Source organism: Sinocyclocheilus grahami, unplaced genomic scaffold, assembly GCF_001515645.1.
Source record: "Sinocyclocheilus grahami isolate Dianchi unplaced genomic scaffold, SAMN03320097.WGS_v1.1 scaffold17.1, whole genome shotgun sequence".
In the NCBI taxonomy this organism is placed as follows: domain Eukaryota; kingdom Metazoa; phylum Chordata; class Actinopteri; order Cypriniformes; family Cyprinidae; genus Sinocyclocheilus; species Sinocyclocheilus grahami.
In genome coordinates, this window is record NW_015505196.1 from 6,063,558 (window position 1) to 6,089,527 (window position 25,970).

General features: G+C 38.8%; 2 protein-coding genes across 2 annotated transcripts; one reads left to right on the top strand and one right to left on the bottom strand.

Annotated features, from left to right (window-relative positions):
• Positions 1–550: 550 nt before the first annotated feature.
• On the bottom strand, positions 551–7,351 carry LOC107551827 (40S ribosomal protein S6). The gene is made up of 6 exons (XM_016233582.1): positions 7,273–7,351; positions 6,664–6,795; positions 5,234–5,444; positions 1,728–1,874; positions 883–1,040; positions 551–686 (listed from the first exon to the last, which is right to left on the bottom strand). Exons 1-6 carry the CDS (start codon positions 7,276–7,278, stop codon positions 591–593), a joined length of 750 nt encoding a protein of 249 aa, XP_016089068.1. The 5' UTR covers positions 7,279–7,351; the 3' UTR covers positions 551–590.
• A 1,854-nt stretch (positions 7,352–9,205) lies between these two features.
• LOC107551815 (E3 ubiquitin-protein ligase TRIM21-like) lies at positions 9,206–25,904 on the top strand. Its single transcript, XM_016233558.1, has 8 exons — positions 9,206–9,270; positions 11,866–12,499; positions 12,613–12,708; positions 21,896–22,129; positions 22,291–22,438; positions 24,264–24,308; positions 25,160–25,186; positions 25,302–25,904. Exons 2-8 carry the CDS (start codon positions 11,873–11,875, stop codon positions 25,865–25,867), a joined length of 1,743 nt encoding a protein of 580 aa, XP_016089044.1. The 5' UTR covers positions 9,206–9,270; positions 11,866–11,872; the 3' UTR covers positions 25,868–25,904.
• The last annotated feature ends 66 nt before the right edge of the window (positions 25,905–25,970 follow it).

The following is a 25,970-nucleotide window of genomic DNA, read 5'->3' on the forward strand; positions in this document are numbered from 1 at the left end:
ATATATATACATATACATATACACACATATACACACACACTGTTAGTATACAGCATTAAATGTTAAATGGCCTTCCATGTCTCAAGTGCCCACATTCGTTGGTATGAACGCATTGCCCCCTCTGGTCGCACGGAGAATACATTTACTCTGCCAGACATCATAGTGAAAACAGAAAAGCATAAACATTATTTTACAGAAATATCAATTATTGACCAGAAAATATGTTGCACATGCATGAGCATTCAGAAAGTTTCTTCTTAGTGTTTGAGTTTGAATAGTTAAATTTTTGACATTTTGTTCATCTAGGCTAGATCTGAACTTTATCATAATCCTCGCATGAACCCCATTGAGAATTATGCTTTATTTAAACTTGCTGATTAAAAAGGGTAGACACTTGACCAAAGTCATCTTGATTGCCAAACCTAAATGTCTTACCTCAAAGTTAGGGTTGCAAAATTAAATGTAGGATGGCCAAAATAAACAGACTAACAAAATTCAACTTGTTACAAACGTACCACCTTACAGAGTAATGAAAAAACAAGACAATTTAGAACGTTCAACAAAATTATGTTTTATTTGTGAGGCACGTCTCACTTCTGGCTTGACTCTGACTTAGATGTGGAGGCTCTCAGAGAGGAGAGACGGCGTCTCTTGGCAACCTTTTCTTGACGTTTCTCTTTGGCCTCCTATAAAAAAAATAAAAAAAAACATTGATATTCAGCTTTTACAACATTTCATTTAAACATGTGCTTTTTCAGTAATAAAGAATCAATTGACGCATTTCTTTTTCAGAAGTCAACAGAAAACTTTATTCATACACATATCCAGGTTAAATTGTAGGAAGACACCCTCATTTAGAATCATCACTAAACAGCCACGTACCTTCATCCTCTTGGCCAGCAGTTTGGTGTATTCTGCGGCCTCCTCCTTGTTCTTCAGTGTTCGCTGCTTCTTGAGAGCAATGCGCCTGCGCTTGTGCTGCAGTACACGGGGTGTAACCAGGCGCTGAATCTTAGGGGCCTTAGTCCTGGGCTTCTTACCTGTCAGAAAGAGCATGGTCAGTCTCTGGATACATTTAAAACCCTTCTGGTCCATAGCTTTAGTAATAAATTAGATGCAGGCAATCTAATCTAGTTGAAATGATTCATTGAATAGAAGCCTCTCGAGAAGCCACTTGTGACAGTACAAAAAGCTGAATATATGCACCGCATTAAAGACCTGGGTGCAAAGCATGCGAGGGCCCAATAATGTATGTACAACAAATCTGAAAAGCCTGTATTTCCAAAAAAAACATCACTCTAGAACGTTTTCCCTCCAGCTTTTATTTATAAATAGAAAGTGCAGCATCTCCAAAAGTTAACTCAAATTAATTTGGACAAATTTTAATGAATGTAAACCCAACAGGACATTTGCATAAAGACCCTATCCTAGTTCTGTTAACAATGCACTGGAGAAAATTTGACAAAGCAATTCAGTACAACCAGTCACTAATAATATGAATGGGGTTATGCGGTTAGCAGCTCCACTGTTGCTGTTGGCACTACATTAAACCCCCTTTTAAGCATCTGATCAGCTAAAAATGGCCTGCGGGTGTGCCTCAAATAATGCATACCTTTCGTGCATATTTTATTTTAAATAATTATAAAAAATATAGCTCAAGCAACCAATAACAAACCCATTTACTTAATATTCAAGATAGCAGGCTCAGTCTCATGATGAAATATTACCTTCTTTAGTGAGTGGTCTCCTGACCACATACTGCCTGACATCGTCCTCTTTGGACAGGTTGAAGAGCTTACGGATCCTGCTAGCCCTCTTGGGTCCCAGGCGGCGGGGGACAGTGCTATCAGTCAGCCCAGGAATGTCCTTCTCACCTGAAGGAAAGAGGGGAAAATCTATCAAACAGATGCTGTGGAACAGGCCACTTGTGGGGTAGACGGTCAAGATAACAGCTTCTAGGGATGGAACGATTTCCGGTTTGATAAATCATAATAAAATTCCCCACGGTTAGTATTACCTTTTAATATTTTTAATAATCATTAAAACCGTATTCAACTACTGTGATTTGAACAACTGGATAAATAAATACCCCCCAGCATAAAGCAGAGTTTTAAAGGGTTAGTTCACCCAAAAATGAAAATTAGCCCATAAATTACTCACCCTCAAGTCATCCTAGGTGTATACAACTTTCTTCTTTCAGACGAATCCAGTCGGACTTTTATTAAAAATTGTCTTTGATCTTTCAAGCTGTTTAATGCCACTCAGCGGGTGTTGCGTGCATCAGTCCAAAAGAAGTTAAATAAAAAGCACCCATCCATAAAAAAAAATCTCACACGGCTCTGAAGGGTGAACAAAGTCCTCCTGTAGTGAATCGATGTGTTTTTGTAAGAAAAATATCCATATTCAAAACGTAACAATCGCTTTAATCTAGCTTGCGCTCCCTGTTGTACACGGAAGCAGCTCCGAGCAGATGACGTACGAGGTCAACTTTGTACATGCGCCGCTCAGAAGTGACGCACGCGGAAGCGCAGGGCAGAGATCAAAACAAAACAACAGTCACTAATTATAAGTACAAAACGAGGATTTGTAAAAAAGAATGTCAAGAGGTTTTCCTTAGCTAAAGTAAGGAAACTTTGCTTCCTTTGATCCTGTTAACAAATGTTGGTTTTCACGAAACTCACCGACGCATGCGCAATGCTGACCTCATACGTCATCCGCTTGGAGCTGCTTCTGTGTACAACTGTTGATTATTACTTTTTGAATATGGACATTTTTCTTACAAAAACGCATCGATTCGCTACAGGAGGCCTTTGTTCACCCCCCGGAGCCGTGTGAGACACTTTTTTTTTTAATGGATGGGCACTTTTTATTTAACTTCTTTTGGACTGATGCATGCAACACCCGCTGAATGGCATTAAACAGCTTGAAAAATCAAAGACAATTTATAATATACCTCCGACTGGATTCGTCTGAAAGAAGAAAGTCATATACACCTAGGATGACTTAAGGGTGAGTAATTTATGGGCTAATTTTCATTTTTGGGTGAACTAACCCTTTAAGTAACAGTCTTGTTTGCGCCAAAAGAAGTTTCACTGTGTGTGAAAACATGGCGGAAAGCTGGGAGGTTTTAAAAGAGTGCTAAGGGAATTATACAAATGAATATATCAATGAATTAATTATATGAATGTACCTCTGAAGTTTCTGACTGTCTTCAGAAAATATTCAATGGCATTTTGCTTTCATCTTCGCTCCATGTAATAAAGTGTTCTTAATCGCAATGCTGCTTTGTCCACGGAGGTTACGGGACACAGCTCTAACTTCTGTTCCAAAAGCACCGCCTAGTGTCAGAGAGTGGATTTACAGAGAGTTACATTCACATTCAGCCTGTGTGCAGTTTTTGTCTGGCCAAAAAACGTGTGGAATTTGCATGCCCTGCCGACTGGTTGATGAATAACAAGCTTATGTGGTTTCTACACATTTAAAGAATTAGATAAGGTATCTAGAATCATTGATGGATCAGATAAAATACATAATCATTTATTAATATTAAGTTATCATTTTGACTTAACTCTTTTCTTTATTTAAAGGCTGAAATGTGAGCTCTACCATTTTATGAAACCTTTTCAAAGTTTAATTTGAACATTTCTCACATGTTATTAGATAAACTGTTGTCAGTCATGTTGTCATTTAAAATTCGGGCATCATTAGTAATGCTATCGTTTAAGTGTCTATGCAAATAAAAAAAAATCATTTTATTTGTTTTGTTGATTTTAAATCTAAAACTTGAACATTTCCAGCACATTTGAACAAAACCGTGATAATACTGATAACCGTGATAATAATGGTCACTATATTCCTGATTAAGAAATTTTCATACCGTTACATCTCTACCGGCTTCATGGTTTCTATGAAGTCCCTGCTCCCATTCACAAACAATATGCAAAGCAATAATTTTGGCAGAGCAATGCAGTACAACCAGCCACTAAGAACATGATCAGGTCATTATCCGTTAGCAGCTCCACTGTTGCTGTAGGCACCACACTGTCCCCCCTTTGAGGTTACAATTCAACCAGAAAGGGTCTGCTGGTGTGCCGTCTATGAATCAGGAGTTCATTTGCACTATTAATTAAATGGTTCTTAAAAATGACAATTCTGCCATCACTCATCCCAATTTTGGATCCCATTGACTTCCATTATATTTTTTGACCATACAATAAGTGTCAATGGAATCGAAACTGTTCTATTGTGTTCCGCTGAAGGATGTAAATGAGGGCGAATAAATTACTATTTTCATTTTTACACTATAGACCTTAGTCAGAGTAGCATCATATTTGAAAGGAATTAAAGCAAAGTACAGTGTGTTCATGGATTGTACTGTTGTTTTACAACAAATCGATGGTCCACCACTGGCAAAATGTCTTAGATGTCTTAAAATGATTATACTATTATTTAATACATCATTAGATTATTATTATTCCTACGTTAATGCACATCAGCAACTCACCAGGAACACCAACAATCTCAGACACCTTGGTCCACGCATCATTTTTTTAAATGTATGTCCCTATACGCAAACAGGGACAAATCGTGACTGACGAAGGTATACATGAATAATCACAAAGCGCTGCATTGACACATTTTTGCGTGTATTTGACCATTTAGGCGCCCACCTTGAGCTAAAAGATGACTTTACATGTCCATGCTCTGTTCCCCCTCTGAGCGCGTATCTTCCTGAGGAGCAGCGCAAGTTCTCTTTCACGCTTTTAAAAACATGAATAAATATACTTCTATAAATCAAGCATGCCCCATTTAAAAGCAAAAGTCAAGTTACACGATTGTACTGATTTGCATGTGAAATTGGGCTTTTATGGAGGAACGAAAGCGCGGTGCTGGAAAATGGGGCGGAATGGGGCGCAATAATAATTTTATCTCGATTATTGTATTTTCATAATCGTTGGAGGCCAAAATTGAAATCGTTTTTCGATTAATTGCACAGCCCTACTGCCCACTGCTCCAGGTGTGTGTTCACAGTATGCGCGCACTTGAATGGGTTAAATGCAGAGCAAAAATTCCGAGTATGGGTCACCATACTTTGCCACACGTCACTTCACTTTCAGTAGACTGTAAGTCTATCCCTCGCAGCCTTGTTTACATTTGTATTAAATTCAATGTCAAAGTGGATCCACAGCTGTGTACAATCCCCTATTAAACTGTAACTTCCAGCTTTACTCACCCTTTCTGATAATGACCAAGTTGAGAACGCTGAGGTTGGCGTCAACAATGCAGCCGCGGACAGACTTTCGTTTACGCTCACCAGTACGGCGAGGGCGGTAACAGGAGTGACCCTTGCTGAGGAGGAGACGCACACGTCCATGGGTCAGCACACCCTGCTTCATGGGGAAGCCCTGTTTGTCGTTGCCTCCACTGATGCGCACAACATAGCCCTGCAACATAAACACGGTTATGCCATTGCCAATGTTCATGTCAGTTTGAGTTAGAAGTGCAGCACTGTAAACACTGCCGTTGTCAATCCACTTAAATCTGGAGAATACTTTTGCCCCAAATTGCACTCTGGAGAAGATGGTGCTAGTTGCCAAAAGTCAGAACCAGTTGCAGATTCTGGGCATTCGGAGTTTACCAATTTCACAGAAAATCAAATAGTGTATGAGGAGCACAGAGCTTCAGACTATCATTCCATTTAGTCAGAGGACATCAAACACGTTTGATATTTTGAGATGATATTAAGGCTGGACACTACACGACTTCTGTCAGATTGGCATTGTGGGGGCAGTCTGCAGATTTTGGACAGCCCGAGTCGGCGGATTTAACAAAGAGCATGATATAAGACTGAAACTTTGACTAAAAGCCTGAGCAATTCTCTGAACAATGCATTGAAGAAAGTTTGACAGAGTGATGCAATACAACCAGCCACTAATAATATGAACAGGTTGTTATCCGGATAGCAGCTCCACTGTTGCTTTAGGCACCACTGTCCCTCCTTTTAAGCTACTGATCAGCCAAAAAGGACTTGCTGAAGTGCCAGAAAAATAATTAAGGCTCACTAGGCAACCAATAGCTTCAGACTGCGATTTCATTCCACTGGATGACTTTAAACCGGTTTCATGTTTTGAATCGATTTTAATGATGGAATACACTACACAACACACTTGTGTCATCGAGTCGTTGCTAGTTTAGAAGTTCAAGCAGGTCTTCAGATTTTGGGCAGTCCAAGTTGACATTTTACAGTATCGCATAGTATATTAAAGGCACAGATTTTTTTTTGTTTCGGGATTATGATTTCATCCACTTAGAGGATAGCAAGCATGTTTGATATTTTGAGCCGATTTTGGAAAACATTGTTCTCGTTTGGCATGTTAATTTGTTGCATTTGGAATGACTTGAAAGTGTGAGATCCGTCGATTAGATGCCTAGTTTTCTACTGTAATCAAATTAGCAAGAAAATACCAAGTTCTTATAATCTATTTAGATTTTAAAAGTCCTTTCGTGTCTTTCAATCTTTTGTCAAATGTAGTCTCAACCTGAAGGCACTGGTCAAAAGGGAAACTGAACAATCAAGACTTAATATAGTGTCAAGCCATTCTGCTTTACATTAAATATTAAAGTGCTGGAAATATACACACGATTCAAGTTGTAATTACTTACCTTCCACTCATCACCCAGAGAGTCTGCAGCCACTTCTGTGGCCATGCGCTTCTCATAGAAGATCCTCAGTTTGCGCTCATCATCAACTTCTATCAGCTTTTGGCAGCCAGTGGCGGGGAACGAGATATTGAGCTAGTTGGACAAGGAAAAAAAGATAATTAAGCTGTAGTTTGATACAAATTGGCCAAAACGGTTGTGGTCTTCATCTGACACGTCTCTCTGCTAGCTAAACAAGCGCTAATGCTACAGCAGTCGATGATAGTTTGACACTCGATACAAGTCTGCTAGAACGTTTCCTAACGTTGTAATTAAAGTTAGGACAATAGTGATTATGCGGACTCATTCATTTCCCTCAGCTCGCATGAATTTTCTATTTCTCTAATGTATTCACTGCAGGTCTATTCCGGGCGCTGCCATGTTGCCGCACTTCCACCGCTGTCCTCCTGACCTACCAAAATCAACATCCATCCCTCATGCCGTTTGGGCCTAACTCGATTACCAAAAGCTCATCGGATTGTTTTGAGACTGTAAAATGGAACTCAAACGATATTTCCAGCACATTGTGAAATATAAACTTATAATACAGCCTTTTTTTTTTAGTCCTCCTACCTTCATTATGGAGGACTTTCTCGCCTGGAGTCCACCACCGAAAAGAGACCGGATATCCGACTCGTAGTCTCACATAGACTTCCATGTTATCGCGAGAATACGTTTCGCTGTTTGAAACAGCAGGCGCAAAGTACAGTTGGAGGAAAATATATAGTGTACGTACACTTGAAAACTATAAATACTACACGACAAAACTATAAATATGCTGAGTTTCATTGAGTAAGTAAAAGTAAGGCTTTACAATTTAATTATCGTTTTAATATTGAACTGAATGTTTTAAATGTAATACTAAATCATTTGCTTGGTTACCTTTAGCAGGCAAAATACACGTTTTTATATAAACCATCATTGCGTAAATCATCTTTTTTTATCGCAAACATAGCACTAAATCTGTACGAGCTAACAGCTCTATCTGTTCCCCAAAACGTTTTTTATTTCCTCTTATATAACTCATGTTCAGGTTATAGTTTTTTCATTTCCAGTGTTCAAAATGTAAATATTCAACAGCAACCAGAAACAACAATGTAGAGCTAAGACACTTCACACAAAAAACTGTTCGTTTTTATTTTATATGCATTTAGTTTTTCTTTTGTTCTGGTTGATATAGTAAATTCCTGTATTCACCCACTGCATGCACACTAGCTAGTGCAAAAGGCATAATCCTTCATTAGATTTGATCGCTTTTGAGGGTACTGATGAACGCTTGGATCAACCAGCACTGGACCGTTAGGATGTGAATATTGCGCTTCTTTTGTTTCGCATTGACAGTCCTCTATAATTTTTACAACTTTGATCATTTCTGTGTTGTCAGAGCATTTTAGTTTCACAGTCTTGGAAGTGATGATAAGCGGCGAGCAGACAGAACTAGGAAAGGAACCTCCTTCATCCCCACTAGAGGGCGACTTGTCACATTTTCCGAAACAGACGTTGTTCTGAAGTTCCAACGTTTCACAGTTTGACAGGTTTTTTTGTTTGTTTTTATTATTATTTTTTTATCAGCCCCATTTTAGTTGCTTATGTGACTTTTGGTATCATGTGTAACCACAATATTAGTTGGCCTTTTTATTCATTACTATTTTGGCATCAAGAATCCCCTCATCTGAGCCCTTTTCACATTTCCAGGGTTTCTCAGAAGCAGAAGGGTTTAAAAAAAATGCTAGATTTACATTGTTAATAACTGTGGAAATGCGTCATCACGGTCTGTGAAAAGGGTCCATCTGTCTAATGTGCTTGTCATCTCTTCTTAAGAAGTGCTGATTTGTGTCAGGGTTGAAAGTGTAGAAGTAGGCCTAAGGCAGTGACAGACCCATACAAGCTCTGGATTAGGCTGTCATGGCATCAGCACTAATGAAAGACACACTAAAGAGATCAAAGGATCATTTAACATAACAGAACAATAACATGATCACCAATCCACATTATCATGTCTCAGAAGAAGACAGGTGATTGAAAAATTAGTGGGGGCCTTTAGTTTAAATCTTCAGTTTCTCATTGATTTTTAATTGGCATACTCTGTTCAAGGTACAAAGTCCCTTTTTATTATTGGCAAAAATCAACCCTTCCAACACAAGTCATCAGGGGCTGTAACTAATGATATTGCCTCTGTCTTTATGAATATGTTATGAATGTAACAATCAGAAAACTCCTGATATAATTCATTCTTAGAAACAAGAAACAAACATTACTTTCTATTTTCATATTTCTTTTGTTTCATCTACAGTGAAATCACACACTGAACTCACACAATTTGCCTATTCTCACGCTGTCCTGTTCTTATGAGACAGCATGTGTTAGTCGAAAGAAAACATTTAAAAACAGATGAAAAAGAGCCTTGAAAATCTGCACTTGTCTGACTGGTTGGATCAGCAGCCAGGTGTGTGCTTGGCCTGTTGGTATGCGGACGTACCTGTTTCCAGGAGGTCTCCACTTCAAAGTGAAAGTGTCCTATGTGCCACATCCTAAGCGGAACAGAAGAGAAGAGAAAAGGACAGACAAGAGGTTCGTTTTTAAATGAGTATGTAGGTGAATTTGTCTTTTAGATTGTATTTCCGAACACTCATACCGTATGAGTGTATATGAAGGTGTTTATGTAAGGCTGGGTTCTACTTTATGTAACTCCTTTCTGTAGAAATGATGACATGTAATTGACTGAGCTCATGAGATTCTAACTATTTTGTAAACACAACATATTTGTATTAATACTATTAATGTTTTTGTTTACTTGCTTCTAATAAGAGACATTTGTCAGAAGAAGCCCTAGTGTAATTATAGATTACAAGATATTTCATGAAGCATGTGATTGTACTTTACTGCTAATTTGCCTTTAAGAAGAACTAATTTGTGATGATAAACTAAGAATACGTCAGAGTATTTTCTAGCTCTTGGTTTTTCTGACGGCCTGTTTTCTTAGATCAGTTTTTACATTATGTAAGGGTAAGAAGGCTGCTCCTAGATCAGCTTTGTTGTATCTGTGTAGCTTTTCTTCATTCCAACATTTTAGTTACTAGTTGAATATAACTAATAACTGAAAACTGTTCCCTTTTAATGCCAGTTTTAATGCATTTAACTCTACTCTATTCATTAGATAGAGAGTCAGTATTGTAACCCGGAGGTTGAGGGTTCGAGTCTCGTACCGGCAGGGATTGGTGGGGGGAGTGAATGAATGAATGTGCGCTTGCCTCTGAAAAGGGCTTACAATGAATTACAAAGATACATAACAGCTACAAGTGTATGCACTACTTGCTTTATGCAAGCACTATATAGGATAAATCACTATACAGGATTACCCTACCCTATAGCAATTTTACACATAATAATCCACGATGATCACATTACACAAAACTGAAATTGCACATCAAAATAACACGTTGTCAATATTTTTTGAGACCCCCCAAAATTTCACAAATCACGTTTTCAAGGGAGCCCATGCCTTATTAAGGGGAGCCGAGCTCCCCCTAGCTCCCCTGTAGTTCGCACCCTGTTTATTAGTATAAGTAGTAGTAGTGGCAGTAGTATAAATGTTGTTTTAATTGTTTAATATTTGTGACCCTGGACCACAAAACTTAAATCACACGGGTATTTGTAGGAATAGCCAACAATACATTGTATGGGTCAAAATCATCGATTTTTCTTTTATGGCAAAAATCATTTTTTTAAGTAAAGATCATATTCCATGAAGATATTTTGTAAATTTCCTACTGTAAATACATCAAAACTTAATTTTTGAGTAGTAATATGCATTGCTAAGGATTTGGACATTTGGACAACTTTAAAGGTGATTTTCTGAATATTTTGATTTTTTTGCACCCTCGGATTTCAGATTTTCAAATAGTTGTATCTCGGCCAAATATTGTCCTACAAACCATACATCAATGGAAGGCTTATTTATTCAGCTTTCAGATGACATATAAATCTCAATTTTTAAAAAATGACCCGTATGACTGGTTTTGTGGTCCTGGGTCACATTTTGTGGAAACCATGATACAATAATATAATTCTAAAGTTTTATGTATTATTATTAAAAATCATTATAATATAAAAAAAAAAACAGCAAGGATTGTGACCCTGGACCACAAAACTTAAATCACACGGGTATTTGTAGGAATAGCCAACAATACATTGTATGGGTCAAAATCATCGATTTTTCTTTTATGGCAAAAATCATTTTTTTAAGTAAAGATCATATTCCATGAAGATATTTTGTAAATTTCCTACTGTAAATACATCAAAACTTAATTTTTGAGTAGTAATATGCATTGCTAAGGATTTGGACATTTGGACAACTTTAAAGGTGATTTTCTGAATATTTTGATTTTTTTGCACCCTCGGATTTCAGATTTTCAAATAGTTGTATCTCGGCCAAATATTGTCCTACAAACCATACATCAATGGAAGGCTTATTTATTCAGCTTTCAGATGACATATAAATCTCAATTTTTAAAAAATGACCCGTATGACTGGTTTTGTGGTCCTGGGTCACATTTTGTGGAAACCATGATACAATAATATAATTCTAAAGTTTTATGTATTATTATTAAAAATCATTATAATATAAAAAAAAAAACAGCAAGGACAAATTGAACTGTTTAAAAGTGACAGTAAAGACATTTATTATGTTACAAAAGATTTGTATTTCAAATAAATGCAGTTCATTTAAACTTTCTATACATCAAAGATTCCTGAAAAAAAAAAAAACTTTTCCACAAAAATATTAAGCAGCAAAAACTGTTTTTAATATTGCTAATAATAAGAACAATATTTAATAGCTACAATACTAACTAATAAAACTTTAACATCAAATCAGCATATCAGAATGATTTTTAAAGGATCATGTGACACTGAAGACTGGAGTAATGATGCTGTAAATTCTGCTTTGCCATCACAGGAATAAATAACATTTTAAAATATATAAAAATATAAGAGATTTTTGATCAAATAACTACAGCCTTGGTGAGCATAAGAGACAAAAATCTTAATTATTCCAAATTGAAAAAAAACAAAAAACATCTATATAGTGGTTATGTGCAACAATGGCTAACGTGTTTGAGTGCACCTGTGTATTTTGTGTTTTTCAATCAGTCTGTTTGCTTTCAGATACACAATGTCATTTCCTGGTGAATTCCTGTCAGAGGAGCAGTTTACCTGTTCTATTTGCTTAGACGTTTTCACCAATCCTGTCTCCATACCCTGCGGCCACAGCTTCTGCTCATCATGCATCACGTCCTACTGGGAGGGTCAGGGAAAAAGCTGCTTCTGTCCTTTGTGCAAGGAAAGCTTCCGCAAGCGTCCTGAGCTCCACAGCAATCACACACTCAAGGAGATCACAGAGCAGTTTAAACGGATGGCGGAGACCACGATGAGCGCACCTAGGAGTGCACCTGCAGATTCACCATCCAACCCTTTTTCTGCAGTGAAACCTGGAGCGCAGAACAGGCCGGTAGAGCTACCCAGAGGCCTCCTGCCAGAAATGAGGAACCGCTTTCAAAAAACATCATCCAGTGAGCCTTTGGCATCCCACGATGCGGATTCTCTCCCTCCTGCCAAGACACCTAAGCGAAACTTTAGTGTGAGTGGAACAGGTTCCAATGGGCCACAGTGTCCCAGACATGGGCATAGTTTGGAGCTACTCTGCAAGACTGACCAGACATGCATTTGTATAACATGTGCAGAGAGGGAACATTATGGGCATTCTGTGATAGAGGCCAAGAGAGAGATGAATATTAAGAAGGTTAGTGTACGTATTATGCACGTGAATGAGAAGTAAAATCAATGTAGGACTAAAGGAAAATGTTTATTTATGTATGCGTTGCATCTGTGTTAACAGTTTGTATCTATGCTTAGTCCCAGTTGCGCATCTTGGAGGTAGAGCTACAAGGATTGATCACAGTCAGAGAGAGGAAGATAGAGGAGATCCAAACATCACTTGCAGAAATTCAAGTATGTGCATCTAACATTTTAAAGGAATAGTTCACACTCACATGGTAATTTGTAGCTATTTTATGTTTGGGTAAATTGGAAGCAAATTTGTCTGCTCACTGGTAGACCTTCATGCTTACTTTTAAAATTTAAAAAACTTCACATCGTATGAATTCATACAAAATCACTACCTTGTAAAATAGTTACGTTTTCTCATGAGTTTGGGTTGGTAGTTCACCCAAAATAAAAAAAATTGTTTCATTGTTACTCACTTTCATGTTGTTCTAAACCCATATGCTGTTATTTTGATTGAGGTGCCCGGGGAAGTACACTGCTCTCAAGGAGAGGAGCTTTCCCTGGGCCCACAGGAGGATCTGGTGTGCCAGCCTGTATGGGGGGTGCAAGCGCAGACCCCCCTGCCGGTTAATGTAGGATACCACCGATGTGTTGTCTGTGAGGACAAGTACATGATGTCCCCTTAGGTCTGGAAGGAAGTGTTTTAGAGCTCGAAACAGGGCCAGCATCTCCAGGCAGTTTATGTGCCACGTGAGATGACGCCATTCACACAGACCCTGGGCAGAGTGGCCACTCATGACCGCTCCCCAGCCCGTGAGGGAGGTGTCTGTCGTTAGCGTTATGCAGCGACAAAGAGCCCCCAGCACCAGGCCTTGAGACAGGAACCAAGGAACCCGCTTCGCATGATCAAGGTCATGAGTAAGGCACATAAGCATCGGCGCATGACCATGATCATGCGAAGCGGGTTCCCCCTCGAGGAAAACCCCTTGGTCCTGAGCCACCACTGCAAGGGTCTCATGTACAGCAGGCCAAAAGGTATCAAGTTGGACGCAGCTGCCATCAGACCCAACAGTCTCTGAAACTGTTTGACAGTAAGTGACTGGCTTTCTCTCACTCCCTTCATGGCTGTGAGAATCGCTTCGATACAAGCAGGAGACAGCTGTGACAGCATCGTCATCAAATCCCACACCACGCCCAGATAAGTGGTCCTCTTTAGCAGAGAAAGCACATTTTTCTTGCCGTTTAGCCGTAACCCCAGCCCTTTCATATGGGCGAGGACGACATCTCCATGCCGAGCCGCCATCATGAGCTAGAATCAACCAATCGTCGATATAATTCAGTATGCGGATGCCCTGGAGTCGCAACGGAGCCAGGGCAGCATCCACACATTTGGTGAAAGTGCGGTGTGAGAGTTAGAGGCCGAACGGAAGAACCCGATACTCGTATGCTTCACCCCCGAAAGCAAACTTCAGGACCTTCCTGTGTTGAGGAAGGATGGATATGTGGAAGTATGCATCCTTGAGATCTATAGCCACGTTTCCACTGTTGGACCAAAAGCAGGCACGCTAGTGCGTGCCAGGGCCAGTCGTGTTTCCACTGTCATTTCCGGGGCTTGATCGTGCCTCGTCAGTGCTTCCTCGGGGCCAACGGCCCGGGTTTTTTGCCCGACGAAAACCTTGGGCCAAAGCGGGACAACTGGGGCTAGAGGAGTGGCTATGAACAAAGGCAGAGTTTCTCCGCGTCTGGAGAACGTCAGTGCCGCGCATCATTTCATAAAGTTAACAGATAACAAACCAGCATCAAAGACTTTTAAAATAAGTTGAGCTCAAATCTCACTTTAAGACAGCAGCGAGTATTTGAAACTTCGATTTGAGATCCAGTGTGGATTATGATCACCATACCATGCAGAAATAGGTATTTATAAGTGATGCAAAAGACTATGCACGCTAGCCATTAACGTTACCATGGTAAACATGGGAAATCAGACGTCAGCTTCTCATTCTCTATCACAATCGTGTATTTATTTTGTAACATATTTTATCTGTCATAAGCTCCGCGTACGTCATAAAAAATATCATAATAATGTTTTTTGTTCGGGAGCTCCCTCTGCTAATCAGGTCGTATTTTTGATGGAAAAAATATAGAAATTATATTTTTTTCTGAATGTGATGTATACTGTGACTACAAATAAACAATAACAGACTCGACTGAATAAGTAGGATGTGTCCTCTTTCTTTTGTAAAATAACGGTTCATACCGCTTTATTTCTGTGTGACTAATTTTCAATCCTGATAAATTAATTCATTATGAACAATGTATCACTTATTATTGTAAAATATCAATACTTTTGGATTTAAATCTTTAACGAAACATGCCAACAAACGGCCGCTTTTATCATGTTAGTTTTGTGATCGCGCTAGTTCCAGTGACTTTCTGATTAGTTTTCTGATAAACCTTCTCTTTGTTGGTGAAATGATGGGGTTGCGTGACATTGTTCCTGAGAAGTGTGCAAAGGGCGGGTTTTAGTGAAGTGCAGCGGAGCTTCTGGGCCGACGGTGGAAACACATCGTGATTTTGGGCTCGGTGCTACAGGTCCGAGGCTATTAGCCCGGCCTGGCCCATTTAAATCACTGGCTCGCACTGGCCCGACAGTGAAAAAGCGGCTAATCGTGTCAAACCAGTCCTCGGACCTGATTTGAGACACAACCTGTTTGATAGTGAGCATCTTGAACCGAAAACGTTTGATAGCACAGTTCAGTAGATGCAGATCTATGATCGGATGCAACAGCTGTAGAAACTGGACTCTCGAGAGAGAGTAGGAACACGTTCTATGGCCTCCTTCCTCAAGAGAGTGTCTACTTCTTGTTCCAATACCTGAGCCTGCACAGGGCCCACTAGAGTGGGAATGACCACGAGGTGGAATGAAACGATGTGGACAAGAACCGAACTGAATTCTGTAGCCTCTTTCTACAGTCTGCAGGACCCATTGTGAGACATTTGGCAGAAGTTTACACGCTGCCAGAAAGTCTACTAAGGGAACCAGCCTCTCAAGACTGGCCTCTGGTGTAGCTAGTGGAGCCATGTTGGTGCCCTGAAGTGGATGACCGACAGGGAACGACCAACCTGACTGCTCTAGCGCCCTCACTTGAGGGGACGAGACTTCCCGTGCTGTACCGTTGCCGGGCGGCAGCTGGGAAGTTTGCTTGTTGGAGCTTACTAAGCCCTGAAGCACCAGGGGTGGCAGTGTAGCTCCCTGAAGGCACTGAGGAGGATCGGGCACCATATACAGAGGTATAGACTTTAGACTTTATTGTCCCCATTAGGGGAAATTCTTCTTCACAGCATCATTCCATTCCACAGACAGTGATACCATGACACAACATCCTGTCATAAGTATTACACATCTAGATGTCAAAACTACATTAACAAAGTCTGCTTTATATCAATGTCCGCATCCTGGCCTATTCAGCTCGGCCTTTTATTCGGGGCCACTATAACAGCAGGAATCAGGCTTTTCCCAAAAGCGAGCCCTTCTGCACCTTAGTACCCTGTACTAAGTCCTGAAGGGATTGGGGTGGGGTACCAATTTAATGGGAGTGTAATGTCCTGCTCAATTGAAGTCGCCATACGAGTAATGGCCCTGTTGTTTAATTTAGTCAAGTTTGATGTGTTAAGACCAATTACAGGGGTTAAAGCAAAAAAAATCCTGAGCCTGAACTTTTTTCCGGGGTTTGGGGGTTGCGGGGGCGGACACATACACAGGGTTATTTGGCAAACAAAAAAAGAAAATGATTTTCCTTGAAACTAATTAGTAACGTATCTGCCACTGCCATTAGCCCTTGCCAGGCTCAGACTACAGATTATGGTGTGATATTTGAAACAGCAATACCAAGAAAGGTTACTCACTACAATATGGTGCAAACACATGTAACATTTAGGATGCTTTTGATATCAAGTTTTGCTGGTTAGCTTTGTCCTTGACAGTGTACAAGACGACCTACAATCTAAAACATGACATTTCTAAAATTGTTTTGTTCAAAAGAAATAATTATAAATTAAATACTAGGAAATTAATATAAAATAGGAAATATACAAAGACAGTTTACTACAGAAAACTACAGTTCAGTTCAAATAACAACAACAAAAACATTAAAATGGTCCAAGAACTGGTAACTTAAACAGGGTTTGTACAGATACTGCAAAATAACATTCCAGGACTTTCAAGGACTTGCACTTCTTTTTTGGTTTTCAAGGACTAAAATCAGATCTCACTTATTAATCAATATTGTTATTATCTTTCAAATTCTAATAAATAAACTAATAAAACAAAATGGAACAAATGAAGTGCAGCACATGCAAAAAATGCAATGACTGTGGCAACTTTAACATTTGAAAGGATACTATGGCAAAGTTATTGCTTTCCTTATTCAAACAGATTTTTTTTTTCATGAATATATGATTGACCTGAAGAATGAATGCTATGTCATACACTCGGAAAATGATTAGCTTTATCACGCTCATAGACACTAGGGTGTGACAATCAGTGTTGGGCTAGTTACTCAAAGAATGCAATATATTACTCATTACTACTCCTTTCAAAAGTAATATTTTTACGTTACTTATTACTTTCTGGCAACAGTAATTAGTTTCACTACTAGTAACATTACTTTTTCTTCACACCCCACAGAAGTTGTAACTGTGTATCTTCCACATAAAATTCTTCTACAATGTTACTAACAACATATTTCTGCCTCATCATTTGACCAAAATCCACATTGGATCGCAGTCAAAAGTTATTACAAACACTCAATAGTGATTGATAGTGACATTAAGTGTTGTATTAATCTCATTAATTGTCATATGTAGCTTGAAGCTAATTGTAATTTCTCCGTTCCCCATATACGATTATATTTAATTGTGTATTTTATCAAAGCACATAAGTTTGTAAGAAACTGATTAATTTTCCAAAAAGATTTTTAATTATAGTAATATAACGTACCACATGCTGATCAGAAGGATGTAATGCCAGCGAGTAAAGTAAAGCCACAACTTACACAACAGTGTTCAGATCATCTTTTTTTCCTGACAAAATCAATATAATGCAATATTTCTATCTGCTGAATGTAAGCTTTTCCATATTCCAAGCTTGCCTGCTGCACTGGGGACATCACATGCATGTGCGTGTCATGAAAATTATGAAAATAAATCTAGGAATTATTTGATTGCTGGATTTTAAATCAGCGGGGATTGAGGCATCAAAAGTAACTAAGCTGTTTTATGGATGGTAATTGTAATATTATTACTGAAATCTTATTAGTAATTAGTTACACTACTAGTTACTGCAAAAAGTAATATTATTACAGTAACTAAGTTACTAGTAACTAGTTACTGCCCAACACTGGTGACAATACACTTAACTCACAAGGTGAGACAAAATGCAGATACTTGGTTCCTACGGTGGACAATGTTTTAATACTTTAAGAAATTTTCAAATGACAAAATATTTGTATTTTAATCACAAAAAGTAAAACAATGCAGTTGTATTTTGAAATGTTTTAACTAATCTAATGCTTAACTAATTATTATTTTGCTAATCAAGTAATCTGATTATTTTGAAAAGTGAGTAATCTGATATTTTTTAGTAATACAAATAGAACTAAGGGGAAAAACAGGCTTTAATATGACTATATTTATATATAAAGTAACGATGAGGAAATAATAATTGGCCTCAAATAAAGTATTAAAACCAAGTACACGGTTTTATTAAACAACACTGTTAAAGGGGTCATATGACGTTGCTAAAAATAACATTTTGTTGTGTATTTGGTGTAATGCAAGGTGTTTATGCGGTTTAAGGTTAAAAAAACACATTATTTTCACATACTACATTATTGTTTCTCCTCTATGCCCTGCCTTTCTGAAACGCATCGATTTTTACAAAGCTCATCGTTCTGAAAAGCTCCAGTGCATTGGAAGTCGTGGCCTAATGGTTAGAGAGTCGGACTCATAACCCAAAGGTTGTGGGTTCGAGTCTCGTACCGGCAGGGATTGTAGGTGGGGGGAGTGAATGTACAGCACTCTCTCCCACCTGCAATACCACGACTGAGGTGCCCTTGAGCAAGGCACCGAACCCAAACTGCTCCCCCTTGAGCAAGGCACCGAACCCCAACTGCTCCCCGGGCGCCGCAGCATAAATGGCTCCCCACTGCTCCGGGTGTGTGTTCACGGTTTGTGTGTGTTCACTGCTGTGTGTATGCACTTTGGATGGGTAAATGCAGAGCACTTATTCTGAGTATGGGTCACCATACTTGGCCACACGTCACTTCACATCACACATTGTGATTGGCTGAATACCTCAAGCGTTTGACGGAAATGTTACGCCCCTTACCATACTGTGATGCACGACTACACAAAACTAAACTAGGCATTTGTTGCATCCAGTGGGGACATCATTACTGACTATACTGTGTTTTTAAGCGTTGCGTTGCGTATCGCGCCACATAAACATAAAACCATGTCTGCATTTGTGATTGGAGAAACGACAAAAAACAAGTGCTACTCTACACTGCTCAGAACTCACGTTTGAATCATCAGTGGCAAATTCTTTAAATATAAAAAATGTACTTACAGGCTGTGAGTCAGAAACGCCAGACTGTCCTTGCAAAGTTGGAACTGCCCCATTTTATAGAACAGCCTTTGAGCACAGACCCATTGTAAACTACTCTGCAGGTTCAAGAAACAGTCCTCCATAAAATGCTTCACACACTGCGGGCTTGAGTGAGCGGCGGCCGGTAGCCTAGAGTGAGGAACGGCCGGCGGGTTAGAGTGAGCGGCGGCCCACGGGCTAGAGAACGGCGTGGCCGGCGGGCTTGCGGCAAACACATGTGACGACCCCGGGCTGGACTCCGCTTTGTCCACGGTGAAAGCCGATCCGGCGATCCACAGCGCGAAGTTGATGTATTTCCTCAGCAACCAGCACGGATCAGCTTTAGGCATGACGAAGCGGATATTGTCCTCTTTTGGAAGGCCAAACAAAGTAGTTTCGCTTTCACAACGAAACACACAGCGCCTTCACAACATGGCGGCAGCAACAATACTACAGCGAGAATAAAAGTTACGCCTTCTTTCTTTGCGTGAACATTTGGGCGGTGTTATGCAAATCTTCCCACACAGTGATGTAGACACGTGTGGGGCGTGTTTAAACGAGGTGTTTTAGGAGGGCTTGGACAAGTCTTAAATTTGATAAAGAATATCTCTTTGGATTTGAGACTTTAGTCTTTGCAACTTTACAGATCTTTTTTATGCATCAAGAGCTTGTAACACTCCAAAGAGAAAGGAAAACTTGAAATCGCATCATATGACCCCTTTAAATACAAAATGTAATGCCTATATTATAACAAATAGCTGCAGAGGGCGCCAGTGGCCTAGTGATGTTTCGTGTGATTCAACGACGTTTAAATCCACTTAATTTTAATATTTGGCCACATGCAAAGTCAGAAACTTTTATTTTGAAATTGCGATGTACAATAAATCACATATTTAGAAATATGTTGATGTATTCTCCTGTGTTGGCATAGGTTTAAATCATTTACGTTACAAATCAAGTGAGTTTTCCAAAATGAAAGTAACCCAAAGTCACCGCATATGCAGAGGAAGAGTTTAGCCCCTTTCACAAATACAGTCTTCACTGGTAAATTACCCTTAAAGGGTTAGTTCACCCAAAAATGAAAATTAAGCTGTCTTTTACTCACCACAGAGCCATCCTAGCCATCCTTCTTTCAGACGAATGCACTCGGGAGTTATATTAAAAATTGTCTTTGATCTTTTAAGCTGTTTAATGCCACTCAGCGGGTGTTGCATGCATCCGTCCAAAAGCAGTTAAATAAAATGCGCCCATCAATAAAAAAAAGTGTCTCACACGGCTCCGGGGAGTGAACAAAGGCCTTCTGTAGCGAATCGATGCGTTTTTGTAAGAAAAATATCCATATTCAAAACGTAATAATCACTTTAATCTAGCTTGCGCTCACTGTTGTACGCGGAAGCAGTTCCGGGGGAATGACGTATGAGGTCAGCGCTGCGCATGCTGTTAAAGTTCTAAAAACCCTAACTCTGTGGTGTCCCCCTTGAGGGCTGACGGTGCGTGCTCCACTCCCAAACAGACAACGCACAAATTGATTTGAAATGCCGTCCACTCGCCACTGATTTTTATTTACACTTTGGCATTGTTCTTGCTTTCTATACAGAGGAATACTAACTGACTGAGTGCTTTTGCAGACACATACACATACACCACAGACGCACTCGCTGAAGAGCAGAAGCTAACATGTGCGTTTGCCGGATGCACCTTTATGCTTCCTGGTTGCTCACGTCACACCGCTTGTGACGTCTCGCTTCTCCATTGGACTGATTCCACACTTGCTGAGAAGGGTGTTCCTGCTCAACCGGAGGCTGCAGTTTAAACAAGGTTTAGCTTAATTAAATCATGGCCACGAATTAAGAACATCGTAATAATGAATAAAACTAGCAATCGGGAATTAATTATTATTTCTTTGCAGTTCTCATGTTGGCTACGTAAACTTTGCATCGCTTTAAGGTTATAAAATAAAACTTAATTGAAAATCTGTAAAGTTACTCACTCTGATTGCTGCCCATGTCATCCATCTTTAGTGATCCAATTTGGTAGGTGGCGCTGTTCCAAAAGAATAGGGTCCTAGAACTGCGGTCCTGAAACTGCAGCCTCTGGTTGTGCAGGAACATACTAGGGACTTTCAGCAACAACAGCTGATGGAACGTCAACGGTGATCTGATGTAAACTGTTAACAGCCAAAGAGCGCAAAAATCACTAAGCAGCAGCAACAACCGTGAAACATTCAATCATTTATCATTAGCGTAATAAAAAATGTAATTTAAACGGGCAAGAGAAAGCGTGCTTTTGGCATTAAACTACAACTTATTGTCAGTAGAAGAGTTTTTAGTCTTGTATGATGCCAATAAGTCTAAAAACCTAGATTTACCATGTAAAATATACTCGCCTTTTAATCTGTCACGTAGTAGTGACTATGGCAAATTAGCTGTACTCCCATAGTAGACCGTTACAATGTACACGTCACGAAGCATGCGCAATCGCACTTTCTTTGCCGTTTCCATCAGCTGTTGTAGCTTAAAGTCCCTACTATTGCACTTAGTTCAGAACGTGGTCTCGTAAGGGCATTCCCAAAGCGTTTTGACGCAGCTCGAGTTCCTGAAGGGGAACTGTTGCTGCATGGAAAATTTGTTTGAATATTCTTCAAAATACCTTTTTTTGTTCCATAGAAAAAGTCATATGCGTTTGAAAGAACGTGGTTTCCTCATTCTCTTAATTCTCCTAATTGTCTGCTATATTTTCTTCTTCGTCTCGTTTGTTTGCTTTAAGGTAAATGCAGAGCGAGAGAAAGCAGGTACTGTGAGTATGTTTGCTGAGTTAATGAAAGCTGTTGAGAAGTCCCAGGCTGAACTTCTGGGGGTGGTGGAGATGGGACAGCAGGCTGCAGAACTTCGCTCTCAGGCCTTCATACGTGACCTGCAGACGGAGATCTCTGAACTTAGAAATAGATTTAGCAACATCAATCAGTTGACCCAGTCCCAAGATCATGTTTTCTTCTTCAAGGTAAAACCAGACTTAAACTGTTTTAATGATTGATATTTGAGAAATTGTCCCATGTATTCACCTTAAATAACTTAACCTGTCAAAAGCCAATTGTATTGTTTGTTTTATATTTATTACCCTGAAATATAACCAATATTTAATGTATTGTCGTTTCTTTTCAGACATATCCAGCCTACAGTAGCTTACCTGAGACAAAGAGCTGGGCAGAAGTGGCCTTGACCCCTGACCCCACTGCAGAAGCAGTGCTGAGAAATGTCACTCAGATGGTGGAGGAGGTTCAGGAAGCCCTGAGAAGACTATCTGCGATCTGTAAGACAAAGTTCCTTCATAAACTGCTCTTTAACAGATCATTTACATACACTTTCGTTGCAGTTCCAAACCCAAATGACTTTTTTCCGTAGACTGGAAAGTGCATAACAACAGAATTTTCTTTTTCATATATTCCTTCAAATTAATAGGGTTTGAATATTGTTAATGTGAACAGCATGACATCATCTTTGACTCAAGAGCACTTCAGATGCTTCACCTCACCAAACATATTGTTTGTTTAAAATCCAAGGAGATTTTACAGTTTTTTTATTGGTTTGGTACTATTTTCATAAGTAAGGTGTACATTTTCAAAACTCTTAGTACAAAACTTTAAACAGATCACACTTGTAACACCACTAGTCATTCTTTCAAAACCTGATCTCATGATTTCATTGAAGTTGCCCATATTTTCATTCCACATAATCATTGTTTCAGAACACAAGATCATTGTGATATGTATTGCGAACATTTGATTTAATCACCAAAACACAACAGTAAGATTTAAGTGAGTAAAACTTTCAATTTAGTACTTTTAACAATCAGTTAATGCAAGATTCATGTTTCAAATCACCTTTGTTTCTGAAATAATTACAGTAATACAGGCAATAACTGTCATGTTAGAAAATACACTTACATTACCTAACTTGCATATCTCACATAAAATCCTTAATGTTTGTAAAAGTATTTATCCAGTGTGTTATCAAAAGGTGTTGACATGGCGATAAGGTTTTGTGCAAGAGCAGAGTTTACTGTCAATGGAGGAAATGTCCTTACTGTGCCATACTGTGCCACCTTTTCAGATGAAAGTTGAGGTATAGTAATGTGCAGTCTCTACCATGGTAATGCCTCTATATACAGTATCACATGCCATAATGTAATGTAAAATGCTGTATTTGATGCCATCTGTCTCCCTTCTTCTGATACATCTCTGATCAATCTCTGATCAGTTCCTCTCCCTTGTGTCCTGCTGTATGTTCACAAATGGCAAAACACACCATTTTACAAATGAGGACATCCTCAAAGGGAGGTTTTTGGCGATTTTGTCAGGTTTTGCTCACTTCTGGGTACCAATTTGTCCCCAATATGGTTAAGTAGGTACACACACACACACAGGTATTCCTATCATTATGGTGACATTCCATAGGGGTAATGGGTTTTATACTGTACAAACTTTATATTCTATCACCCTACACTAACCCTACTCCTAAGCCTACCCTACGAAAATGCTGGGTTTTTCTCCCACAAGGACAAGGATTTCAGATATTGCCATTTTTGTGGGGACATTTTGTCCTCAATAACATAGGGTTTACCTGAACCACTCAGTTACACACACTTACAAAATAGTGGTTATCATCTATGATAAATAATTAATTACATTTGGTTATCCCTAAATTGCAAACAAGTTCTTTATTAAATCTATATCTATATAGTAGTATAGTATAGATGTACCAAATGATTCACTGATTAACCATTAAGATGAGATTAAATAATAGACAAATGTATTAAACTGAATGAAAAGTCATGCAAATGAAAAGTTTGATAGTAAGAGCTTTATGAAAGGTAGTTACTGTGAATGAAACATTTATATAGATGAAATAATTATTTTGTTTAATGAAAAGGATAGTTTGTGATTGTGTGTATTGTACTAAGACAATTGAAAATACGCTGAAATGTTTGAAAAAACAGCACTTTTGATGATCTGTTTTGAAAATGTAACCGTTGCTTGTAAAAATAGTACCAAAGCAAAGACCAGAATTTTGATCTTTACATGTACACATCACTGTTTTCTCAGTCATGTTTATGGTATGTATTGTTGTGCTGTCAGGTTTGTGCCCTTCCACAGGAAACCCACTGGAAATATATCAACAAAGTAAGTTTTTTTTTCTCCTTTTCCTCCGACCAGTCCAATTTTAGCTTTCCGTCACAGTTTTCAGTGCTGGGGGCTAAATCATAAAAATTACACAGAGTTTTAATATCACTACAGAGAACTGCATTTTCTCTGTTACAGTCCACATTTCAAAGCCAGGTTCAAAACTAATCTTATAATTTAAACTTTTAAGATATTATCGACTATATATTGTTGGCTCATATGACAAATTATTTGTCGATGACAAATGAAATGCAAATACACTACGTCTTACCCAAGAGTAGCATAAAATACTAATCTTATAATTTAAACTTTTAAGATATTATCGACTATATATTGTTGGCTCATATGACAAATTATTTGTCGATGACAAATTAAATGAAAAAATACACTACATCTTACCCAAGAGTAGCATAAAATTAAATCTTGAATCTTGAAAAAATGCTGAAAATGCCTGTTTTCATATATGTTGATATTATTATGACAAAATACACTACAGGTCAGAAGTTTGGAATAATTGAGATTTTAAGAACTGTTTTCGATTTTCATATATTTTAAAATATAAGTTATTCATGTTATTTTATCAGCTTAATTTTCAGCAGCCATTAGTCTAGTCTTCATACATGATCCTTCAGAAATAATTCTTACGTATATGCTGATTTGATCCTTAAGCATTAATAATGGTTCTTATTTTCAATGTTGAAAATTGTTTTTGCTGCCTAATATTCCATACTTTTGACTGGTATTGTATATGATTGGACCTATAGTCTTGTACAAAGCCATTTAATTCTGCATTTTGTTTTTTCTTTTTCATTTTAAAAGTAATATTTTTTTCTACTTTCATATATCTGTAGAAGTGTGGAAAGTGCAGGAATATGCAAGTATGAAATCATTTCACATTATTAGATTCTTCAAATATGTGTTATTTATGTCACTTTTTTCATTTGTATGTCTGCAAACATCTTGTTTTCAACTCTGTCCTGTTTCTCTCTTCAGTGGACGTGACCCTAGATCGAGACTCAGCCCATCCACGTCTGATTATCACTGATGATGGTAAACAGGTGCACTGCCGTGACCGCTACCAGACGGTGCCAGACACAGTTGAACGGTTTGACCGTGTAGTGTGTGTACTTGGCCGCCAAGGTATAAGCTCTGGCTGCCATTACTGGGAAGTTGTTGTGGGTGAGAAGACGGACTGGGATTTGGGCATTGCTAGTCACTCCATCAACAGGAAAGGAAAACTAGTCGCAAACCCAGCTAATGGATTTTGGTTTCTAAGTCTACGAGACAAGCATGAATATGTCTTCCGCACAGAACCATCAATGCCTATAGTTGTACACCCAAAACCACAGCACGTCGGCGTGTGTGTGGACTATGAAAAAGGTCAATTGTCCTTTTATAATGCAGATACAAAGTCACTGATATTTACCTTCACAGACTCCTTTGCAGAGACTTTATATCCTTTTTTCAGCCCATGCACGAACAAATCTGGAAAAAATGAGGCCCCGCTTATCATATGTCCTGCCTATCCAGCTAACCCAAGCGGGCAGACTGAAAAATGAAAGAATAGTGGGATAGAACCAAAAATAAAGCTCACAGGGTTTGTTTACTTTATTATTTAATTCCAAATGATAACAATCAATATGGTTTTAATTTACAATCTAT

What these genes read in the sequence shown, in the direction of transcription:
- LOC107551827 (XM_016233582.1), bottom strand. An exon ending in CTCTGGGTGATGAGTGGAAG is followed by an intron (nt 5,445 to 6,663) that starts GTAAGTAATTAC and finishes TTTATGTTGCAG; the next exon opens with GGCTATGTTGTGCGCATCAG. An exon ending in CTTGGTCATTATCAGAAAGG is followed by an intron (nt 1,875 to 5,233) that starts GTGAGTAAAGCT and finishes TCTTTCCTTCAG; the next exon opens with GTGAGAAGGACATTCCTGGG.
- LOC107551815 (XM_016233558.1), top strand. Translation starts at nt 11,873, where the DNA reads ATGTCATTTCCTGGTGAATTCCTGTCAGAGGAGCAGTTTACCTGTTCT. An exon ending in CATCACTTGCAGAAATTCAA is followed by an intron (nt 12,709 to 21,895) that starts GTATGTGCATCT and finishes GTTTGCTTTAAG; the next exon opens with GTAAATGCAGAGCGAGAGAA. An exon ending in ATCATGTTTTCTTCTTCAAG is followed by an intron (nt 22,130 to 22,290) that starts GTAAAACCAGAC and finishes GTTTCTTTTCAG; the next exon opens with ACATATCCAGCCTACAGTAG.